Source organism: Nuphar pumila, chromosome 17, assembly GCF_984573655.1.
Source record: "Nuphar pumila chromosome 17, dmNupPumi1.hap1.1, whole genome shotgun sequence".
NCBI classification, from domain to species: Eukaryota; Viridiplantae; Streptophyta; class Magnoliopsida; order Nymphaeales; family Nymphaeaceae; genus Nuphar; species Nuphar pumila.
In genome coordinates this window covers 77736755-77761418 of record NC_143265.1, presented here as the reverse complement: position 1 = coordinate 77761418, position 24664 = coordinate 77736755, and the positions used below count along the sequence as shown (strand labels likewise).

General features: G+C 36.1%; 1 protein-coding gene across 1 annotated transcript; it reads right to left on the bottom strand.

The window, feature by feature from the left end:
- Positions 1–15568: 15568 nt before the first annotated feature.
- LOC149812336 (sec14 cytosolic factor-like) lies at positions 15569–20768 on the bottom strand. Its single transcript, XM_089992866.1, has 6 exons — positions 20640–20768; positions 19878–20133; positions 18268–18304; positions 16873–16990; positions 16654–16764; positions 15569–15912 (listed from the first exon to the last, which is right to left on the bottom strand). The coding sequence occupies exons 1-6, from the start codon at positions 20715–20717 to the stop codon at positions 15772–15774; spliced, it is 741 nt and encodes a 246-aa protein (XP_089848992.1). The 5' UTR covers positions 20718–20768; the 3' UTR covers positions 15569–15771.
- Between the last annotated feature and the right edge of the window lie 3896 nt (positions 20769–24664).

The window sequence follows — 24664 nt, the reverse complement described above, 5'->3', positions numbered from 1 at the left end:
TTGCTACTACTGACTGTACTGTACCATAGTTATTAGAAGCTTCCAGGAAACTTCTTGCTTCTCTGAAAGAAGGAGAAGCTTAGGAAACCCACTTTGGAAATATGAAAAACTCGATCCCCTTTAGTTGAAAGTCTGCTTCCTCTTAGTATTTCCAAATCGATTCTCTTTTGCTTCCTTAACGTTTCCTTTTGCTTTTTGTTAGTTGTCACTCCCCATTCTCTTTCTTTTCATTTTTTATGTTTTAATATTAAAATAATAATAATTTTTTATAACCAGCTTGCATGTTGGTTTATAGCGTTTTATACTTGTGTTCATGTCAATTTTTATTGCTTTCCATGTATTGATTATTTTTGCATAATCCCTTCGTAACTGTATCCGCTTCTAGCTTCATACTATTTTTTTTTTACACTCTCTTCTCTACTTCTGCGTATCTATTTCCTTTCTTGGTAACGGTACTATTGAATTAGAACTCATAATCACAAACTGTATAGGTTCGATGCGTTTTAGCATGAATGGTTTGCTTTATTTATAGGGATCACACCCTACATCTTGTTTTGAGGCATTAAAAAAAAATTTGAATCATAGCATTTTGGTGCAGTGTGGGCTGTTGGTTTTTTAAAACATTAAACTTGCTTGCATGCCACAAACAAATTATCTAAAACCACTTTTACTAAAACTATGTTAATCACATATGCATTGTCTAATTTATGAAAAAAGTTTGAAGAATATGAAAAAATAGTGGTTTCAACTCTATGATATGACACCATCAATGGTAGCAAACACTTACCTATGTGTGTGTGTGTGAACATTTTTATGACATTTTCCAAAGAAAAACCAAAATTTTCAAAATATTGCAAGATTTTCTCTTGCTGAGATTTTTCTAAGGATAATTGTGAAATTGCTCCGTAACCCTTGCATCTACTGGAAGAGGTACCATGGGTGTCCTCTGGTTTATCACCTAATAATGTGTTCGAGTTCATGAACTGCAAATATTAATGTTGGTATTTGTGACCTTGGTCTCATTTAATGGTAGAAGCTTTGAAGTTCACCAACTTTGTGATTGGTGTGGAATTTTTTGATGAAAAATTAGTGACTCAAACATGATTAGTTTTGAATGACTTTTTTAGGGAGAAATTTGCCGGTGTAGTTTTTTTTTTTTGAGTGTTTTAAATTTTGGACCTGATTAGATCTATGATCTGATTCAAAGATATTTTGGATATCGTACAATGAGCATTTTCAATGAGGTTTATAGTGGTCACAGAGGGCTTGCGCTGATTAATCTAAGCTCATATAGCCCACTACAAATCTCTCATTGTGTTCATTGCAAAGCCCCTGCAGTATGGACCCGCCCTATTTTCATAATTTTTTCATGTTACGATAGGGGTTATTTTTTTTGAGGAGTTGTCTCTTCTATTGAAAGAGAGAGTTCTTCAAGTGTATTGGGGATTAGGGTTCCAAGAGTTTGTATTTGGTATTGTATTTTATTTCACACATATTTGTTAGTGGATTTTTGCTCCTATTTGGCTTATAGATATAAGCATGAGTGCCAAACTATGTAAATCTCGTGTCTTCTCTTCTTTCCTTCTTCTCTTTCTCTTTAAGTCTGTTTTTTTCCGACATTTGTTATGATTAAAACATGTTATGAACTCGTGATTTTGTTTGAGAAAGCAAACCTACACAATTAATAAATTCAAGTTTAGCCAATTTTTTTTAGTTAAATGTCACAGTTCTCGACATCAGGAAAATCTTTGCAAGGAAAAAAATATAGCAATTTTTTGTATTTTTTTATTTTCAAGAAAATTTCAATAAAATATCAACTAAAAATTAAAATATAAAACTGTGAAAAAGTAAAAAAATGAAATTAAACTCATGATAAATTTATGCTATTCTCAAAATAGAAGATATTTTAAAAAAAATAATCATATTTTTTTAAGATTACATTAGCTTTTGAAACATCACAATATTCTCAAAATATTGCCAATGTAAATAGGCCCTTAATTGGGAGTTGGATTTGGGAAAGATGATAAGGGTACGTTTGGCTGTGTTTTTGAAAAATAAAAATACTGTTTAAAATATATTTACTTTCAAAATTTCATGAGATTTCAAATATTATGAGAAAGTGAATCTTATACTAAACTCACTTGTGAGTTTTATGCCAACTCATTTTTATAAAGCTTATTTTTGAGGTTTTATGCCAAAAAAGTTGTATATTTGTAAGTACTGATTAATTAAGATTCACTTTCTAAAGTGTATTATGAAGTGAATCTCATGTAATCGAACCAAACATATCCTAAATCCCTTATCCCCATGGCTGTTTGGAAGGGGTAATTAAGTGGTGATGGTAGTAAAGCGGCCTCTCATTTTCCTATTCAATCACACGCTCACAACGATGCAGTTGACAACTCCACTCTTCTCATCTCTACTCCAATGCTGCATCCAAATAGAGGCTTAATAATTGTACATATTTTGCGAACAAGGGACTAGTTTGTTATTCAATCTAAACAAGGCCATGAATCTAATAAAGATCTCCTTCCAAGTTTGTCATGGTGCGAATGAAGCTTCCTCCAATCTTCATCCCACCTTGATGTAAAATGGCTAGGTGGTACGAAGCGAGAAAAAGACAAGGGAGTAGAACCAATAAGCTTACCTTTCCGTGCAATGATGGACTTATGGGCCAGCCCACCCACAACACCCAAACTTAACGATTAAGCTACTCTTTCTTAGTTATCCTTGTTAGGGATGGCAGTGGACCGGGGGAAAGCGGAGCCCCGCCCCGCCTCGCCCCGTTTGGACCGGGGATGAAGGGTATGAAACGGGGATGGAGGCGGGGATGAAGGTTAAAATCCATCCCCGTCCGGGGGTGGAGGCGGGGATGGACGTGCACTTTTCCCCACCCCGCCCCGTCCCCGCCTCATCCCCGCCTCATCCCCGCCTCAACCACTTTTCCCCGCAATATCCCCGCCCCGCCTCATCCCCGTTTGAACCGGGGATGGACGACATGAAACGTGGATGAAGGCGGGGGTGGAGGATAAAATCCATCCCCGTCAGGGAGGCAGGGCGGGGGTGGAGGATAAAATCTTGAGGCGGGGCGGGGGTGGAGACCTTGTCCCCCGCCCCACTGCCATCCCTAATCCTTGACAATGCTTAAATGCAATATATATATATATATATATATATATATATATATATATATATATATATATATATATATATATATATATATATATATATATATATATATTTATATTTACATGGCGAAACCACCCCAGGATCAAAGATCTAACCGCCCTCTGCCCTGACTTTGCCTGCCATACTTGCGGTCGCTGTCATGACAGTGTAAAACTCCGTGGGCTTACCCCTTGTCGCAAAAATGCAATATATAACCGCCCTCCGCCCTGATTTGCCTGCCATACTTGCGGTCGCTGTCCTGACAGTGTAAAACTCCATGGGCTTACCCCTTGTCGCAAAAATGCAATACCCTTTGAAAATCAAGAATACAATACTCCAAAACTTTTCATGTATGAAAAAGCATAAACACGTAATGGATTTTGTGTTGGAATTTGGATATCCAGAGAAATCAGCCTACATCTAATTACACTACCGGTTAGATGTTGTATGGGTTCTTCAAACAAGAATTCACTGAAAGGATCTTATTTCTTTTTTTTTTTCTCTGGTAAATTGGGGTTAATGCTCTCCGTCTTCAGGGACAAGGTGGACCCTACAATAAAGCTGGAAAGGATACACGGGTCCCGTACCCTTAATCCAGACCATTGAAAATCTACTAGGATCCAGTATTGGGGTTCTGTTATTTTTGGCTGTTACTACCCAATCTGGATCGATTCTTTCATGTATTTAGGCGACCTGTTTACAGGCCTACAGACAGGTCCATTCAGATTGATGCCCTGCACACAGCTCCAAGTAAATTGCAAGATTTGAACAATTTTGTTTAGATAACTGGGGAAAACCGCTTTACTAATTCAGCCAGCTCCACGGTAAAAACCTCAGGTCTCACCAATGGGCGTTCCGCATGGTTGGTAGGAGGTGTCAGTGCACGTCTCCTTGTGGTGGGACATTGCAGGTTCAAAACCCAGTGGTACGTTGAATAATAACAGGTAGGGGTCTGTCTAACCCCAGCTTGCCTGTAAAAACCTCAGGTCTCCCTTGTCCACCAGTAAGTACACCCAACAAGAGACGCACACTCATGGGATTTAAACAAGTTTTGAAACACAAAATGGGAAGAAAAGAGAAAAAGGCTTTTGGCTTGGTTTAGTAACATAGGAATTCAAAACTGTATTTTAAGGTCATAGGAATGAGGTGAAGGTGCAACAAGTAAACATTCTGTTACCATTTCCACCAACGGCTAGATCAAAAGGAATAATTAAGGATGCACTAACATCCTTTACTTTGATATTTACATAAACTAACCGGTTGTTTGGTAGGAGCTGTTAGTGCATGTCACCATGTGTTGGGATGTTGTAAGTTCAAAACCCAATGGTATGTTGTGTAACTGGTGGGTGTCTGCCTAACCCCAACTTGCCTTTCAAAAAAAAACATAAAAAAACAGCTAGAAGCTATCTATGGACCTATTGGTTAGACAAATGGCATCTCAACCATGGTTATCGGCAACCTTCTGATCTACCTTTTCTATGAAAACGGGCATGTTTATAAGCCACTTATATGTCATACCACCGCCCTCAACAACATGTCTGTCCTGAGACACCTGCTAGAGGTTGGCTCCCATGGCCTGCATAGTCGTAGTATGTTGTCCCACAATCCCTGCATGGTTGTTCAGCGTGTCCATGATAATATTGCAATGTGTTTGCCAAGCCATCTATTTCAAAATTAAAAAAGAAAAACACAATGAGTTTCTACCTAAACTCTTTGTGTAGTATCTCTACGATGTATGTAGGTTCTCGCATTACTCCACAGTTTTTCAAGTAATAGTAAAATTAAACAATCAAAACTAGGTTGGATCATACTTACAGTGATGTCAAAGTACTCGATGTACCAAGAGTTACAACTTCTTAACCTTAAACTCTGATACCAAGTCTGTAACACCCAAAATTTTTAAACCGAAAATTTAAGATTTTTTTTAAAGTTTTTTTACACAATTTTCAAGAAATGCAACAAAAACTCTTTTAAACACGATTCAAGCATTGGGTGAGTTACAGTTCCAAACTCACACGTGTAAGATTAGAATTAACTGAAAATAACTGAAAGTACTAGATTCACTTAATCAGAGTTTGTAAATTCAATGAAATATTCAAATCATAACTAATAAAAATAAATCAAGTCTTTCTAGAAGCCTAAAAGAAATGTGATTCTCTTGACACCACCTTGAGCTTTTCGCCATCACTAGCCAACTTACTCACTACCTAAAAAATGTTAAAAGTAGAGGTATTAACAACAATCCTAGTAAGAAAACTAACACAATATATGCATAGAAAGAATACAACATATATCTCATATATCTGTTCATAATCCAAAAGTATTTTTAACATGATAATTTCATGGCATACAAACATTAACAACAGGGATCAGAATTTTACAATAAGCAATAAATACACATGCATTTAAAATTAACAAATCTTACTCACCATTTAGAGTACCTACAACCACACCTGTTAGAAATCTAGATCATAGGCAAATACAAAACTAAGTATGTCAATATTCAACATCTATACATGTAATCATAAAATATGCATGAAACATATGACATACATACACCATATGACCCTGATGTACTTGTGAGTATTTTAATGCATTGTTTCTCTTTTCGTTGTCGGTGGTACACTCCTGGTATTTTAACTCTCACTCAACAATCATTGGAAAAGTTTATTATTCTATGTATTTTAATTATCCCAAATATCCGAATAGTGTGTGAACTTTCATTGGAATGGCCTGCGATCGTGAGAACTCATAGTGAACCGTGCAAAATCTTGATTCCTACTCTATAGAGTGTTGGACTACCTACCTAGGCCTTTTTGGTAGCCCGAGTCCCTTACGTCTGGAGATGTGAAACTCATGAAAACACCTTTGCTCTTCGAAAGCATTAACAATACTTTCCCCGACCGTGTCTACCGATCATCCTCTCCAAGGTAGTCATGGTTTGAATATGCTACTAGGTGTTATTTATTAAGGTTATTTAAGTGCTCATAACACTAAGTCTCACTTAGCCCAGTCTCCCTCGAGAACAACAACATAACACAACACATGTCATTTGTAGCCATTCAAAACCCTTGAACCAAAAGTGTCTCTTCAAGGCTTAAGTGTACATGAGCATGTCAATGATATATTTAACTTAGTGCTTACTAGCACCCCTGGTTCTATTGAATCTTACTCACCCATGAGCCTAGTGAAAGCATGCCTTAAATGGCTTACAACACATCACATGCCACATATTATACTACATGATGCATGTGACTCATTTTAATATAGTATGAACCATGAATTATATAAAATATCATATATATGCCGATACATACTACATGGCCCATCTATCATGCTCATATCCCATATACTAACGTGCAGTCTCATATATCATCATGTATAAATCATTAACATGCTTTCATACAGTATAAACATGAAACATCACATATTAAAAAAATACTTGATTAACATCTTATATCACATGTAAGCCTAAGATCTAGAACAAGGCAAGTTCATAAGACATAACATGTCCCAAGCTAGGGACTGTATGCACCAAATTTTTTATGTTGTTCATGAGTTCGTTAGACCATCATACCGAGTATATCTGAAGCCTAAAAAATTTACAGTCATACCATAGGGTGTTAGATCTCATATCCAAGTGATAGTTCAAAGAATACCAATTCCATTTGCCCATATTAATTCATGGACCAGAAACTATTTTTTTATTCTATCAGAACATGATAAAAATTTGCTTCACAAAGAAGCACTCAACAGTCAATAAACCTAATATGGGAGGAATTACAACCTCTCATATTTTATGGTGATAGCTATACTTGTTAACTTTCAAAAGCATCTAATTTTACAAAAAAAAATAATCACATGAATTTTTAAATTTTTTTAGACCAAACTCGATCTGAGACAGTTCCAGATCTAAATTTTCTGCAGAATCTTTAATTTTACTTGACTTGTGTGAGACTCATGGATTTTCAGATAACGAATTTGATTTTTCTATTATTTTTTACAAATTCATCCACATAATAACTATAGCATACCCAACACCAAACCATTGATTTATTGGATTTTTTGCAAAATCAATTGTCAAAATTTGCTATGCACACAAGACATAATTTATGTTCTATGTTGCAGCATCTATAACCCTTTATTCCGTACCACCACTGGGGCTCAATTTTTTTTGAGACACCTTGCAGATGTCTAAAAGGTTTCCATAATCAAACCGGTTCAAAAAATTCTAACAGCATGTGCATCATAATATAAAATATGCTAAATATAAGAAAAATACACACACCAATGTGTAATATTGAATTTCAATCATGCATCAACCATATATATAGTACCCACGCATCACGTATGCTCATAAAAAATATCACATTATCTTAAAACATGCATCAGATCTTAAACTCTCCATATTACTCAGGATTTATGCACATAATATCTAGTTTAAGATGTTAGCATGTTAAATCATCATAGAGCACATGAAATAAATTTACATAAACATGATTCATACTGTAAATACATGGAAGAAAATAAATATTTTTTCGATTATGCTAAAAATAATGACATACCATCTTTAAATCATGTAGGAACACAAAACTATTCGTTTTACACTACCCACTTTTTTGGTTTGGTCGTTCGGGCATAGTTTTAACGAAAATGTAATTTTCAATCCTTTTCAAAGAATGGTATTGATTTAAAAATACTTTTAAAATACTTTTGTAACTTGTTCTAAGTCTGATCCACTATAGATCAACCCATAGTATCGGCAAGGCGCACGATCTATGCTCTTGCATTCAATCTACAACTATGAGTGAGATGAATCCTACCTTAACCGAGTTTCTTAATGTGCTAACGCCTTCATCTCCCATTTTTATACCTTGGAGCAACTTCAATGGCTACTAAAAAAACTCCAAGACTGAGAAAGAAGAAAGAATAGGATGGCAGAGAGATCTTTGCTTAAAATATGAGAGAGAGAAGAGAGATAGAGATAATGAGGGGGGGGGGGTTCTTTTATGGACACTCTCCACTGAAACTCCACCACATGAGTCTCTCTCTTCCCTCCAAAACCCTGTGGATGAGGGAGAGAGTCCCCTCTAGACTCCAAACTCTCAAAATTAGAGTCCTAATTAAACTTTTAAACCTCTTTTCAACTCCTAGATAGTTTGGTCTCTTAAATGGTTAAGAGTCTCATCCATATGGACTCTAGGGCATGGAGTGATTCTCACATGAGTCCAATCCAATAAGATTTGATCCAAAAACTATGAACCATATCTAATCCCAATTGGGTTAGATAAAAAACCAATAACTAAATCCAAATCCACTACTTAATTAAGGGTCCAAATCCAAATCTGTATTGGTTCCAAATACTAAAGTTTGGATTCATATATGACTCATCTAAAATCCATAAAAACCCTTGGCCACCTCCACAACTCTTATGGGCCCCTGCATTGACACATGTTGCCCCCACTAGGCTGAGGGTGACCTTCTGGGACCCATAAAAACTTTGGGTTGAGTCTGAAATACAACCCGATCAATTTTGAAAAATCAAGATCTAGATCTGATTCAAGTTGAAAAACCCAAAATGAAGGCTTATCCATTTTGAAAAACACATTTTCTGAACCAACCCATATCCAAAATCGCCAAATCAAATCTCCTACAAGATTTACGACTTATAACGAATCTAACTTGAGTCATAGTTTAACTTAAACTCTTGAATTTTGCATAAATTTAACCTAATTTTAACTTAAATTTTGCTTAAATTTAAAAGTTAAAATAAACAAAATTTGAGGTATTATATGAAAAATATCACACATGATAAGCTGTTGATTTTTGAATTTTGCTGGAAAACCCTATAACCAAAAACTGGTTCTCATTAAAAAGGCATGTAGATCACATTTATAACGTTAGATGTGGCAAAAAAACAAAAACCCATACTTTGCTAAGTCGATAATACATACAATCGATTGTAGCAAATCTTTTCCCCCAGGTAAATATATCAGGAACCAACAGTTGTCATCAAACATCAAGTTAACTTATCAACAAATTAATGGTAATTAAAATATATAAAAGGATTTTTACAATTATGTTGTCAAATCACTGCATTAGCTGCAACTTTGAATTAGTTATATATATATATATATATATATATATATATATATATATATATATATATATATCACAAAGACATGCTTATAATTAAAATTCTACTAAAAAAAGTTGAGTCTAAATACCTTTTTACATAAGTACTTCAACAATTCATAATATTTGTAATATTTAATATTGTTTTTCTTAAGGGTAATATTTTATTACAAACATTTACAGGTAAAAACACTTCTAGATTTCTGTGGCACAAATTGTTTTGATACAATTGGATCTCATGAATGGATTCAACATGTCCAAAACAATGGGGATAAGCTTTTGAATCATGTTTTTTTTCAATGAAAAGACATGATTTTATTACCCAGAAAAGTAGCATGCATGGTACGCTATTGATTTTTAAAGCCTTATAACTATATGCTGATTCCCACTAAAAAAACATATAAATTATATTTATAAAGTTAGTTTCATGAAGACATGCTTATAATTAAAATTCTACTAAAAAAGTTGAGTCTAAACACCTTTTCACATAAGTATTTCAACAATTCATAATGTTTTTAATATTTAAGATTGCCTTTTTATTACAAACATTTGCAAGTACAAACATCTTCTTTCCATGACACAAATTGTTTAGATTCAATTGGATCTCATGAATGGATTCATCATGTCCAAAATAGCGGGGATCAACTTTTGAATCATGTCTTTTTAATGGAAAATCATAATTTTATGACCGAGAAAAGCATCACTCATTGTAGGCTATTGATTTTTGAAGAGTTATAAAAACATATCTATATGCTGATTTCCACTAAAAACAAACATATAAATTATATTTGTAAAGTTAGTTTCATAAAAACATGCTTATAATTAAAATTTTACCAAAAAAGGTTGAGTCAAAATACCTTTTCATATAAGTACTTCAATAATTCATAATGTTTTTAATATTTAAGATTGTTTTTTTATTACAAACATTTATAAGTACAAAAACATCTAAATTTTCATGACACAAATTGTTTTGATTCAATTGGACTTCATGAATGGATTCAACATGTCAAAGTTAGTGGGGATTAACTTTTGAATCATGTTTTTTCAATGGAAAATCATGAGTTTATGACCTAAAAAAGTATCATGCATTATAGGCTATTGATTTTTGAAGCCTTATAAAAACATACCTATATGTTGATTCCCATTAAAAAAAAAACATATAAATTATATTTATAAAGTCAATTTCATGAGGAGATGCTTGTAATCAAAATTCTAGTAAAAAGAGTAAAGTCTAAACACCTTTTCACTTAAGTACTTCAACAATTCATAACATTTTTAATATTTAAGATTGCTTTTTTATTACAAACATTTGTAAGTACAAACACCTTTAGATTTTCATGGCATAAATTATTTTCATTAAATTGGACCTCATGAATGGATTCAACATGTCCAAAATAGTGGGGATCAACTTTTGATTCATGTTTTTCAATGAAAAATCATGATTTTATGACATAGAAAAGTATCACGTATTGTAGGCTGTTGATTTTTGAAGCCTTATAAAAACATATCTATATTCTGATTTCCACTAAACAAAACATATAAATTACATTTATAAAGTTAGTTTCATGAAGACATATTTATTAAAATTCTAGTAAAAAAAGTTGAGTCTAAACACCTTTTTACATAAGTACTTCAACAATTCATAACATTTTTAATATTTAAGATTGCTTTTTTAATTACAAACATTTGTAAGTACAAACACCTATATATTTCCATGGCACATATTGTTTTGATTCAATTGGACCTTATGAATGAATTCAACATGTGAAAAATAGTGGGGATCAACTTTTGAATCATGTTTTTTCAATGGAAAACCATAATTTTATGACTTAGAAAAGTATCATGCATGGTAGGCCGTTGATTTTTGAAGCCCTATAAACACATATCTATATGTTGATTCCAACTAAAAAACATATAAATTACATTTATAAAGTTAGTTTCATGAAGACATGCTTATAATTAAAATTCTTCTAAAAAATGTTGAGTCTAAACACCTTTTCACATAAGTACTTCAATAATTCATAACGTTTTTAATATTTAAAATTGCTTTTTATTATAAACATTTGTAGGTACAAACATTTCTGAATTTTCATGACACATACTGTTTTCATTCAATTCGACCTCATGAATGAATTCAACGTGTCCAAAATAGTGGGGATCAACTTTTGAATCATGTTTTTTCAATGAAAAACCATGATTTTATGACCGAGAAAAGTGTCACGCATTGTAGGCTGTTGATTTTTGAAGACTTATAAAAGCATATCTATATGCTGATTCCTACTAAAACAAACATATAAATTACACTTATAAAGTTAATTTCATGAAGACATCTTTATAATTAAAATTTTATTAAAAAAAGTTGAGTCTAAACACCTTTCCGCATAAGTATTTCAACAATTTGTAATGGTTTTAATATTTAAGATTGCTTTTTTATTACAAACATTTGTCAGTACAAAAACCTCTGGATTTTTATGGCACAGTTTGTTTTGATTTAATTGGACCTCATGAATGGATTCAACATGTCCAAAATAGTGGGGATCAACTTTTGAATAATGTTTTTTCAATGGAAAACCATGATTTTATGATGCAAAAAAGTATCATGCATAGGCTGTTGATTTTTGAAGCCTTCTAAAAAAATTATCTATATACTGATTCCCACTAAAAAAACATATAAATTACATTTATAAAGTTAGTTTCATGAAAAAAAACAAAAAAAAGAAAAAGAAAAAGAAAAAGAGGCATTTGTACCTACAAATGACTCCAGCAAGTATGGCCCCTTTTCTTAGAAATAGATATGAAAGTTTGTAAGAACAAGAAAGAAAAAAGTGAAAGAACTGACTGGTATAGAGAAAAATAATACCCTCAATAGAGAAACGTAAGGCATATTTTAGAACAAAAATAAAGTTTAGAGATAAATGGGAAAGGTAAGGAAAAAAAAGGGAAAAAAGAAGACTGGAAACAAGAAAGGAAATGTTGAATTTCTTTCTTTTTTTTTTTTCTTTTTCTTAACTAACATGAAAAAATATCCACTTTCCAAACTACATAATTTGAAATCACAAGAAAACTTTAATGAATGAACCATGGTGGACCTACTGATTAGTCAAATGAGATTTCAACCATAGTTACCAAAAAAGAAAGAGAGTGCAACAAGGGACAAATAAAGCACGAAGTGAGAAACGAGCATTTAAGAAATGCTTGGATAAGTGGCCTGCAAAGCATTCAAGAAGCATAAGAAACAATAATAGGAATGAACAGAATTGTTTTTTGATTAATAGGAAGCACGTTTTACATATCTTTCAACATAAGAAAGATATTTGCAATATTACAGGTTCATTTTCATATTGAGCAAAGTGAGCTTTCCATTATTTATAATAATAGTGGAGTTTCGCGCTTCCAAACCAATTTTCATGAGAATCAAAATTTTGAAGATTTAAAGGCTTCAGTAACTATGGTCCTAGCAGTGATCACATCAACTTCAGTGAGCTCATGCGCTGCTGCCTCTCACAAGTTTGATCATATCTTTCTTGATAGTTATGAGCTTGTCATAGACACACCAAGGGAAGCTGATGAAATGTGGTTGGTTTTTCTCACAGTAGGCTCCCCACTAATTTGGATGATATGTGACATGATACCAAGCTGATGCTTTTGCATATGGATCATCCTTGTAATCAGGACCATACGGCTCAGACTTGCTAGACCTTTGAGCAAACCAGCCTCTTGCTTCATTTTTAAGAGACTTTACAGCCAATTGGGTGGCTTCAGCATCTCTGATTGGACCAAATATCTTGCAGGGTACTTGGTCCGGATCTCCTCTCAAAAGAAGGAAAGTGAAAGATAGTACACAAAGCTACACGATAAAGAAAGATGCCTCTACTTGTGAAGACTGAATTGTGAGCCAGTGCAAATATATTCCATGCCTCAAAGTGCATACCTTATCAATTAAGTAAATCCTTATTTCCTTATTCATTCCTACCAATTTAAAAGAGGGTAAATGGATAGCATTTGGGTTGGATCGATATCCAGGCCTATTACCTCGAACAACACATCTAATTAGATATGGTAAGTAGAGATGCAAATGGATAGAATTCAGTCAGACAACCTAGGGGGATCTGCGTTGGATCCATATCAAATTTGTTCATTTTGCACTTTTTACATAGCCAAACCCTGTTTTCCACCTTTCTCCGCATCAATTATTATCAATTAAAAATTTGACTTGGATTCAACTCTACTACATCTAGGGTTGGGCAAGGGGCCGGGCGGCTCGACGGGCCAAGCCGACCCTGCCCGCCATGGTGCCGAGTTTGGGTCAAGGTTTTAGGCCCAAGTCTGTTCTACCGGACCGAAACCGGCCCGTTATATATGTGGGCTGGGACCAGGTTAGCCAGTGGGCTGGGCCTGAATTATTCATTATTTTTTAAAATAAAAAAAATAAATTAATTACATAGTAACTTGATAACTATTATTATTTAACTAATTAGTTGCATTAATTTTATGAAAACTAGAAGGATAATTAGTTGGGCACATAGGAACTTGTTAATTATTAATTATTTACATAATTAGTTGGGTTTGGGCTGAGCCTAGCCGAGACCGCTTCATATTGGCCCAATGAACTGGGCCAAAGCTCAGCCCATTAGTAAATGGGTTGGGCCATCTTATGGCCGATCGAGCTGCACTTAAAGGCTGGCATAATATTAGATTTGGATTACAATATACTGCAATCCTGCCCATGTCTGATACATTTACACCCATATTGCTGAGGATTCCTCAACCAACAGTACTAAAAATCTAGATTTTGGCATTAACTTGTAAATTAGGGTTAACACTATTGATCAGTTCTTGGATTCCAAGTGAAGCTAGCTATACCAAAACTGGATTGGGTCCAAGTAGGGCTGGTAAACAAGCTGATTGAGCCGAGCCCACCTTGTTCAAGCTCGGCTTGAGGTAGGCAAGCTGAACTTGATCCCAAGTCAAGCTCGAATCAGATGAGCCGATTCATGAGATGACTGGTGTAAAACAAATATGTGAAATTTAATGTTGTCAGTAATGGAATTTGTAATTCAAACCTTTCTTTATGCCTTGTGGTCTAACCAACTATACCATAAATATTGCACATAAATTCTATATCTTATATTATTACAAGCTTACTCGAGCCAGCCGAACTGAGGCGATCGAGCACCCTTTGTTCGTGCTTGGCTCGCCAGCTAGATGAACGAGTTCGTATCGAGGCAAACCAAACCGAACCAAAGTGCCGCTGATCAGCTTGTTTCTCAGCCCTAGGTCCAAGGTGTCCTAGTTCTATACCATCATGTACCTTTTTATGGGATGATGGTAAAAAATCGCCTTGCTCACTGAGCTCATTTGTATAAAACCGCAGGTCTCCCTTGCCCACCAGGGAGTACCCCCCAGCAAAGGACGCACACCAGTGGGTTCCCAACTTAGTGACTTTGACAAGCAACCCCTACTAGATGAGTGGATCCCTCTTAGGCTTTGAAGTTTGAATCAGGTACCTAGTAGGAAGTTGGAACCTAAACCACACCCAACTTGAAGTTTCTTTAACCAATTTATAACAAAATTTGATTCTACAATGCACATGTTTCTGCATGCATATGTATACATCATGTGAGTACAGATATCAGCTCATATTTTATTTATATGAAGGTTAAAATTCGGTTCACAAATCAAAACTATTGACCTAAAGACTTGTGTCATCTAAAGAAGAAATTTTGTAAACGTTCACAGCAGTTGATTTGATTAAATTAACCTGTAATATCATTCGAAATAGTACTCTCATACAAATGCAAAAGTGGGGTGAAGCGGGGCATGGTCCCCCTCTTATAGTATACCTGATTAGACCTGGGTCCGAACTCAATGCCATACCCAAAAATCGAACCAAACCCGACCGGGACCAACATATGTGTTTAGCCCGGATCACTGGACAAGCTCTTATTGCTCTTAGGCTTCCATAATTGCATCTTGTTTTTTTGTTAAATGATGAAGGAAAAAACTCAGTGAGAACCGTGTCACTAAATGGGCCCGCGATCCATCTAAGGTAAAACTCCGGGTTGAGGACACGAATTAACACTCAGTCTTACGTGCCCCAAATGTGATAAAGCAACAGCAGCCCCCATGCTCCAGCTTGATTCAATCCTATAGCCTTCAGCTGGACACAGGACCCTGCTGATCACATGGGTTAATGGGTTTAATTCATTCATACCTCCTTCCATGGAGAAGGTATTTGAGGAGAAAGCCAGCCTAACAAGAAATATTAGAAACTTGTGCTCTTTCCCATGAAAGGGTATCTCCTTCCCTGAGAATTAAACAGCCAAAAAACTCAATTTTCATAGTGAAAAATTAACAATCCAGAGTTTGATTTTAACTGAGCTGTCGATTGGGTGAACATGCAGATCCAACCGAGAGACAATTATTAAATACTTGGCATTGGAAACATAAATATGATTATTTTCTCATTTAGTTGGCCCCGAAATTTTTGAGCTTCACATCTTGCAAAGGCACAAACTTGAAACTCCCTCCATACTCAACCGGCATGACTTCCTCTCCTATCTCCTTCAACATTGCCATCCTTCTCTCTTCGCTTGTCACCATTTCAATCTACCATGGTTATTATGTTAATTAACAACCGTATAAGACATCAATGCACGCACTATATCTGATGAAAAGATCCTATCCCACGAGACATATGGCACGGATCCTGCTTTGATCCTAGCTGTCCAACTGATGCATTTGGACGGCTAGGATTAGTCCATATCTGGGTAAGAATGTGGACTAATCTTAGCTGTTGTTTGGATGTAGGGCTGTCAAAGGATCGGGTCAGGGTTGACACAGACCCGCCCATATAACTAAAAATCGAGTTTAGGTCCGGGTTCAAGTTTTGTCGGAGTCAGGAAAATAGAATCCCAAACCCATATCCACATATTTTTAGAAATTTATTTTCATTAAAATATTTATATAATACTCAGTTCGGGTTGGTTACCCCGCAAAAATCATGAACCAAACCCCACCTGCGCATTGGGTCAGGTTCAAGTTGACCTGAATATTATTCGGGTTGGCACTTTTCATAACCATAACCATGAATTCAGGTTCGTCAAGTCGGGTACCCAATACAAACAGGATCCGTTGACAGCCCTAGTTGGACAGACAGGATCAACATACTATATGTTATATGATGGTATTCATGCTTGGCTTTTTTTAATGTATATATATATATATATTGTTTTTATGATGATGGTGATTAAGGATGGCAGTGGGGCGGGGCGGGGGACAAGGAGAGAGAGAGAGAGAGAGAGAGAGAGAGAGAGAGAGAGAGAGAGAGAGAGAGAGAGAGAGAGAGACCTTCTCTACCGTTGCTTTGTCCAAGAAGCGTGTACTCATCTTCCAGATGCTGGCCATAATCCAAGGCAGATTCAAAACATACAACTTTGCTAATCGGTCTGGATAGTAATCCTACACATACACACGTACATGCAAACACGCCGGTGCACACACACAAGTATCAAGCATAAGTAGTAGGCACAATGCACGAAAACAGCGAGGGCAATGGCAAGAGGTTACCTGCAAAATCTGGAATGATGCTATTGCACCTCGAATATCGGTGTTAGCCCAAGAGGCATGGACCTGGTCTAAAACAGCTACCACCTTTTCTTTTCCTTCTTCAACATGGCCACTACAACTATGAAAAAAACAGTATATATATGGTTATAATGAAGCAACCCAAACACCAATTTTGCTCTGCAAAACAAATGGAAACTTATCTCAACATGACTTAGTTTTTGTTCCATAGACATCAATCCTTTTTGTCAGGAACTACATGTTTGGGTACGGAAACTGAACAAGTTCATGAACTTTACTTTTCCTGGGTAACATGAACTTGGTTGACTTCCAACTTTGAAAATTGGTTGCTGAGCATTTCCATAGGGGAAATTTCAACTTGAATTTGGAAGCAGGTCCAGCCAAGAGATGGATTGTGTAGGACCTGTGTACTTGGTAAGATAATATTATGGATTGGGGTGAGATAGGATCTGAAGCCCAATTCAACTGGACCTGGTTTCTTGAGATCCATATAGACCATGTATGGAATTGGACCTCGACCTAAAAAGGAGCGACTTAAAACTGACCTCAGGAATTAAAATTTTCAATATCTGATTTTGTCTCCTAACCAGAAACAGATTTTGTTAACCTAAACCGAATGCTGAATGGATCTGCTTGGGTAGGTGGACAATTAAGAGTGTTTTGCCCGGAACATTGGCTACACTCCCTTTCCTTTCATGGGCCACATCTCTAATTATGAAATTTCAATTTAATGACTCACTAATGACTATTAATGATATGCACTACAATGACCACTACTTGCATGCTTTAACTCACATCACTCAGGACTCATATAACCTCTCTATAGACTCTTAACATGCCATCTCAATGGCTCCACTATTTGACCCACTACATGCATGCCATAAAACTAATAAGACTCCATTTAGCCTACTATATACATAAGTAACTTGCATAACCTTCACATGTTAACTTTTTCTTCTTGCCCATGCTACCCATACAACATTATCTAAATGCCGACATTGCCCATAAAATCTCTACACACCAAACATTGACAAAACTACCCATAACACTTAATTACAAGGCAAATATAACTTTTGATTTTGACTCACAACCCAAAATGGGTTTATACTTCCAACAGGATAGCCATGTGGTCAGGCTCATATCAGACCTAACCGGTCGTCTGAACCTATGCCAAGCTAATGCCAAAAAAAAAAAAATTTGTTAATTCTAATTATCTCATAATTACCTTAAAGAAATAAATGCTTCAATATCATAAATGATATAGAAAGATGCTCCTAACAAAAGCTATTTCAGAAATCCATTCAATTTGGAAATATTATTCCATTCAGCAGTAGCTAGGTAGGACTTTCGACCTCATGAATCAGTTTTAGTTTGTACCTTGCAATCGCTTTGTCCATGATGTTAGCTGCGAACTCTGCATTAACAATCAAGGAATTTGAATATAGGGCATAGAAGGATTGCAAATTAGTGTCTGGGAATACTCATTTTCTTATAAAAAACAGTCACATAATAATTTAATCATGTAGGGTGGTCACTGGTTGAATCTTAAAATCAAGCCAATGGTAAAGTGCTGCCACGTTTAGAAGACAACCCCTTTCGGGTCTGTATGAATGATAGAGGGTAAAACCTGGGTTTTGAAAACCTAGGTTTTGCCCTCAAATCAGGTTTTCAACAAACCCAATTTGACAGAAACTTGGGTTTTCCATTATTCAGATTACCAAAACAATACTACCACTGTGACCACTGGGAATCAGATACATTCTTTGGGGGCAGAACAGTTATGCCCAACAAGGGGAGCCACTTAATGATGAAAAAAAGGGGCGCCACCCTTATTAAAGAGAGGGCGGATTAGGTGCAATCACATTGCACACTTTGAATGTGCTTCTGATTGACCTCCCTACATCCTGTCAGCTGTGAGGTCTGACAGAAGATGAAGGGCAGATCAGATTGAGTAGCACAATTTAAGTGTAATGTGATTGCACTTAATCTGCCATCTATTAAAGAGGGGGACCCAGTGTACTGCCCCTTCATAAAAGACCTAGTGGGTGATATATATAAGGAAAGAATCGATACAACAATGATTTCCACTAGGTGGAGTGGAGTAGGTGCGCCTGTAGCACTGTAGCTTTACTCTCTCTCTATATATATCTATATATATAGAGAGTAATGCTTTATAGAGAGAGTAATGCTACAGTGTAAATCATGGTTGTAGGTTGTATCTTCTCAATTAAACTTTGGGTGTACTCAACATAGTTTATTTGGTAAGAATCATGCTTTGGAACATGTTTTTTGGACATAAAAATAAAAAAATTTAAATCATAAAATTTTGATACATTGTGAGCCATTGATTTTTAAAGGTCTTAAAAACATATAAAGGTCTTAAAAATATACATGTATGCTATAATCACATCATCCAAAACTTATTTTCTATTAAATAATGATTATAAATTATATCTATAGGGTCTCATCAACAAAAATTTAAGAAATTTGAAAATCTATAGCTTCTATTAGATGAAATATTAGGTGTATATATATATATATATAGTGAAAATACTGTGATGTATAACTGTAACACCACCACCACTTGTCTTTTAACCTTTTGATTAAAAAATCTAATATTTTTGAGTGATAAGAATTAAAAAAAAAAGTCAACTAAAAAAAAGGGATCCGACCCTCCAAATTTCATTTTATTTCGTTCAAGAACCAAATCATATCAATAAGTTTTATGAGATTTAGGACTTTTTTACTTTTCTTTTTTAAAAAATATAAAAACTTAGGATTTTGAAAACAAAAAACTAATCACAATGACATGATTGGCCAAAAATCAAGACAGTGATGCTGATTTGGGTGAAATTTGAGAAAATCCGCAGATGAACACCGGTGGTTCTCTTGATGGGGTTTTTAAAACATGTTTGATTTTTTTTCAGTAAGAGCCTTTTTAGGGCTGTAGTCCTTGGACCTGATCTGAGTTGATCATGAGGCATTACTCTTAAGTTGCAGAACATCCTTGGAGGGCACATGTTTTCGACTTAGAAGGATCAGCACTCCATGACCACTCTTACTAACACCTTGTAGAAAGACTTTCTTGGCGTGCAGCTCATCGGCAATCTCATGATCCGGTATGTACCCAAGAGGGGCAATCTCAGCCCTCCATTTCTTCTGTTGGACGAACATCCTGGCTGCTTTCTCTGGGTTCATGGATCTTGCCACCAGAAACCTCATGAGATTGCCTTCTGCCTCTCCCTACAGAAAAACAAGCACAAAAACAAAATAAAGAAAAAGAAAAAGATGGGATTCATTATCTAACAATTTTAAAGTGAGGCGAAGACAATAGGTTATACATTTGCTACAATCCATTCTAAACACAATTGAGATGGAATCTCATGATGCGAGTTGTTTTGGCTCAAACTAACCTCATAGATGTGTGTAGCATGCTCGAAGGAATCAACTCTTGGATCATGTTTTTTAACATTAAAAACATGTTTTTATGAGTCAAAAAAATCGATACATTCATAGCCATTGAGTTTTAAATTGCCGGGAAAACCTGTTTACAGGTTAGATTCTGGCGATCCAAAAGCTGATTCCTACTAAATAAAACATGTATATCACATCTATGGTGTTAGATGTGACAAAAAAAAAAACAAAAAAAACTAAGAAGCTCTGCTTTGTTAAGTTGATTGTATTTACAATCGATTGTGTCAAAGATTAATCCAAGAGAATAATATGTATAGAAACATGAAGAGAAATACCTCTGTTGAAGAACCCAACTTCTCTACTGCAGATCTCATCTGTTTAAGTGCAGCTTGTTGGGCTCCTTCCATTTGCATGTTTGAGAGGAAAGAGAGTTCCTGTGTTGAGAGAGAAACAAGAGAGTATTTTTTCTTGGATATGTTTGTTGACTTCCTAAGCTTATATACAAATTTTTGTTTGGAGGAAACTAAGTTCATATACGACTTTGTTTGGTTGAGGACATAACTGCAGTGGGCCTCAGTCTTTAATTTCCAGACATGACAATTAATTCCACTGAATAGGCAACATGATTCAAGGTATTTTGCTCTCCCCGGCCACCCCCCCACCCTCCTCCCAAGAATTTAAAACTTTCATTAGAGCCCTTACTTGGCTCCCAACATAGGTAAAAAAAAATTCTGCCCACCCCCAACAAGAAAACCAAGAAAAAATTTCTGACCCCCACCCCACCCAAGAAAAATTTTCTTGTTTATGTTTGGGCTCCCCCAATAAAAGCTTCTGGGTCCGTCCGTGGGGCAAATTGCAAACAATCCCAAGAAAGAGAGCCAAATGGGAAAGTCTATACTCCCGGTGGGCTAGGGCGGCGGATCAGGTGCAATCACATTATACACTTTGAGTGTCAGGTGCAGCGGCACACTCAAAGTGTGCAATGTGATTGCACCTGAACCGCCGCCCTAGCCCACGGTTGACTCAGTGTACAGTGGAGACACCAGCTCAGGTCCGGCCAAGGTCCGGCCAACGTGAGAGAGATTTTCCATAGTTGAGACACCAGCTCAGGTCCGGCCAACGTGGAGACACCAGCTCAGGTCCGGCCAAGGTACCCCCTTGGCCTGTAACGGGACATTCAAACTATAGTTGTGGTTTTCCATGCTAAATAAAATAAAAAGAGAGATTTTTTCAAAAAGACACCCACAGTTTTAGCAAGAATAAAAAACGCACCTAAGTTTTTGATATTGTTAAAAACATAGCTAAATTTATGCTCTGGCTAACAAAAAAAAAAGATACTTCCGATCAATTTATCTAGGTTATCATTTACCCAAGTCGAGTTAATAAGATAAAGTAACTTCTTTTCCTCCAAAATAAATTTTTTTGAAAAAAAATTCCACGACACATCTAAAGTTTCAGTTATTCAAAAATATACCTAACTTTTAGTAATTTTTATATACATTTAGCTGCAATTTTAACAGAAGTACGCCATGGGTGTTTTTGATTAACCATAAAAAAAGATTAGGTATGTTTTTAATAATATTGAAAACTTAGGTATGGTTTTGTTTATCACCCAAAACTTAACTGTGCTTTAGAAAATTTCTCAAAATAAAAATAAAAAAAACTCAAAAGGAGAAGAAACAGTTAAAAGGCATCCATAAATTTTTTTTTTTGAGGAAAACAAAAATGAGGTATAATTTAAGTAGGCAGACATGCCTTTCAGAATTTGAACCATATTTAATATGAGAACCTTTGATTGCAATGCTGCATCCAGTGCTCGTCCTTTTGAAACGTGTATCAAGAGTGCATCACAAGAATTCTACATATGTGTATGTTACTTTAGTTGATGATGACTAGCATTACACATAGTCAAAGTCGCTTCTTAAATTCCTGGGAAACTTGCTTCCCAAGAAGCTCATTTCATACATTTAAGGGGTTAGCCCATGGAGTTTTATGCTGCCAGGACAGCGACAAGTAAGGAAGGCAAAGCCAGGGCGGCTAGGTCTCCGATCTTGGGGTGGTTTTTCTCCTTGTAAATATAAAGAAAAAGCTCATTTCATGAATTGCACACATCTTTCATTCTTTTGAACTCTTATGAGCAACTTGCTTAAAGAAAATGAAAACCATTTTTGTTTCAATATAAAAATAAGCCTCTTCAGACCCAAGGGGTTTGGTGTAGTGGGATGGGGGCGTAGACCGTTTGATAGACAGTCTAGGTTCAAATCCCATGGGTGTTACCCCCTTGCATAAGCATAAGCTTGGTGATTCCCTGAGGTGGTAAGCCCTCAGAGTTTTACTCTGACAGGATATTGACCATAAGTACAGCAGGCTGAGCCAGCGAACCTCCTCGACAATGTAACTAGGGGTGGCAATCGGGTCGGGTTGGCGTGTCAGCATACCTCAACCCGAACCCGACCCGTTTATTAAACGGGTCGGCTGTGGCAAACACGAACCCGACCCGTTTAATAAACGGGTAACCCGACACGACCCGCCAACCCATTTAATAAATGGATTGGGTCGGGTAAACGGGTTTTCAGGTTCGCGGGTCAGGTTGGCGGGTCGGGTTGACGGGTTGGGTTGGCGGGTTGACGGGTTGGCGGGTCGGGCTGACGGGTTGGCGGGTTGACCCACCCGCCTAACCCGTTTATTAAACGGGTCAGCCGGGTTGGCGGGTTGGCATACCCCCAACCCGAACCCGACCTATTTAATAAAGGGGTTACGCGGATCGACCCGTTTATTAAACGGGTTGGCTTAAGCCCAACCCGAACCCGCCTAAGAGGCGGGTTGGCGGGTCGTGTCAGAAATTGCCACCCCTAAATGTAACTGCTTTTTTGTAATGAAAGAATTGTACCTTCTTCTTTGAAATTTACATTTTTTTATTATAAAATCTTCTTTAATGATCAAACTTTTGATAAAGTACTGAAAAATGAATTTAAGTTAATAACATAGTTTTTAACCATATTTTTATGTCGTTTTATACTGGTTTCTCTTGTTTATTAGACGCTTTCCTACATGCTTGCTTTATGCACAAGAATTTTTTGAAGACTCCTTTATTATTTCATGCCACACATTCCCTCTCACATGCTTCTTATTTTGGCTAGTATTACAACAACGTGTTGAAAAATGCCAGCTTAGAAGGCAACTATGATTAATACAATGTTGGATCGGAAGTACTCATTAGATGTGCTATAGAAAAAGTTGTGCCACTTAAATCAATTTCTTAGTTTAATAGACTCCATGTAACTATAGGAAAACAGAAATAAAAGAAGCAAATAAAAAGATGCACCGTTTTAACATGGTTCGGTCGAATGTGACCTACGTCCACGATAACAATTTCTATCACACTTTTATTCATCTCTATATCATTGTTATATACTGTAGTAATATATCAGTCTTTTCTTTTATCCAGGATATAACTGTTACAACTAACATCCTCATTTTTTGCAACATTAATGTGAGATCCTTTTTATTTTTAAGATATTTGATTGATCAGCTTTCTATGTTCTGGTTAATATCCCCCCCCAAGCTCATTGCAGCTTTGATAAGATTGAGCTTGCTAACCAGAAGATGTTGCTGCCGTATGAGAGGTTTTGTCAAAACATTAGCTACCTGATCCTTAGTTGAGATGTATCTAATCATCGATTCTCCTTTGGCAAGTTTTTCCCAGACAAAGTGCAAGTCTATTTTAATGTGTTTGCACCTGTTATGATACACAGGATGTTGAGCAAGATATGAGGTGCCGATGTTATCGCACCATAATACGGTACTTCTATCTTGAGGAATACCCAATTCTTTAATAAGAACTAGATCCACATAATCTCAGCAATAGTATTGGCAATAGACCGATACTCTACTTCAATACTGGATCTGGATACTGCAGTTTGTTTCTTAGAGCTCCAAGATACCACTGGATCCAATAAAGACTGCATATCCACCAGTGGATCGTCTGTCATCAGGGCACCCAGCTCAATCTGCATCACTGTAAGCCGATATGTTGAAGGAACAATTTGACTGAATTGTGAGACCATATTCAAGAGCATGCTTCAGATGTCTTAAAATGCGTTTGACTGCATTCCATTAATGAATGTCTGTGGGACTGTGCATATACTGAGATACTTTGTTCAAGGCATAGGAGATATCAGGTCTTGTCATTGTAAAGTACTGAAGAGCTCAACCTGTGCTTCGGTATAGAGTGGGATCCATGAATTTGGATACAGTTTGAGCAGTTAGGAGAGGTGAACTTGCCATGGGTGTGGAGACATACTTTGCTCCAATCATGCCTTTTTGTTTAAGTAAATCAAATATATTTTTTTGCTGCGAG

Bases quoted from the DNA above. Each gene is read 5' to 3' on its own strand.
- LOC149812336 (XM_089992866.1), bottom strand. From the start codon at position 20,717: ATGCAAATGGAAGGAGCCCAACAAGCTGCACTTAAACAGATGAGATCT. The intron at 18,305-19,877 runs GTAATGCCTCAT...TTGTTAATGCAG, and splicing joins GGATGTTCTGCAACTTAAGA to AGTTCGCAGCTAACATCATG. The intron at 15,913-16,653 runs GTCTCTCTCTCT...TAACCATGGTAG, and splicing joins ACAAAGCAACGGTAGAGAAG to ATTGAAATGGTGACAAGCGA.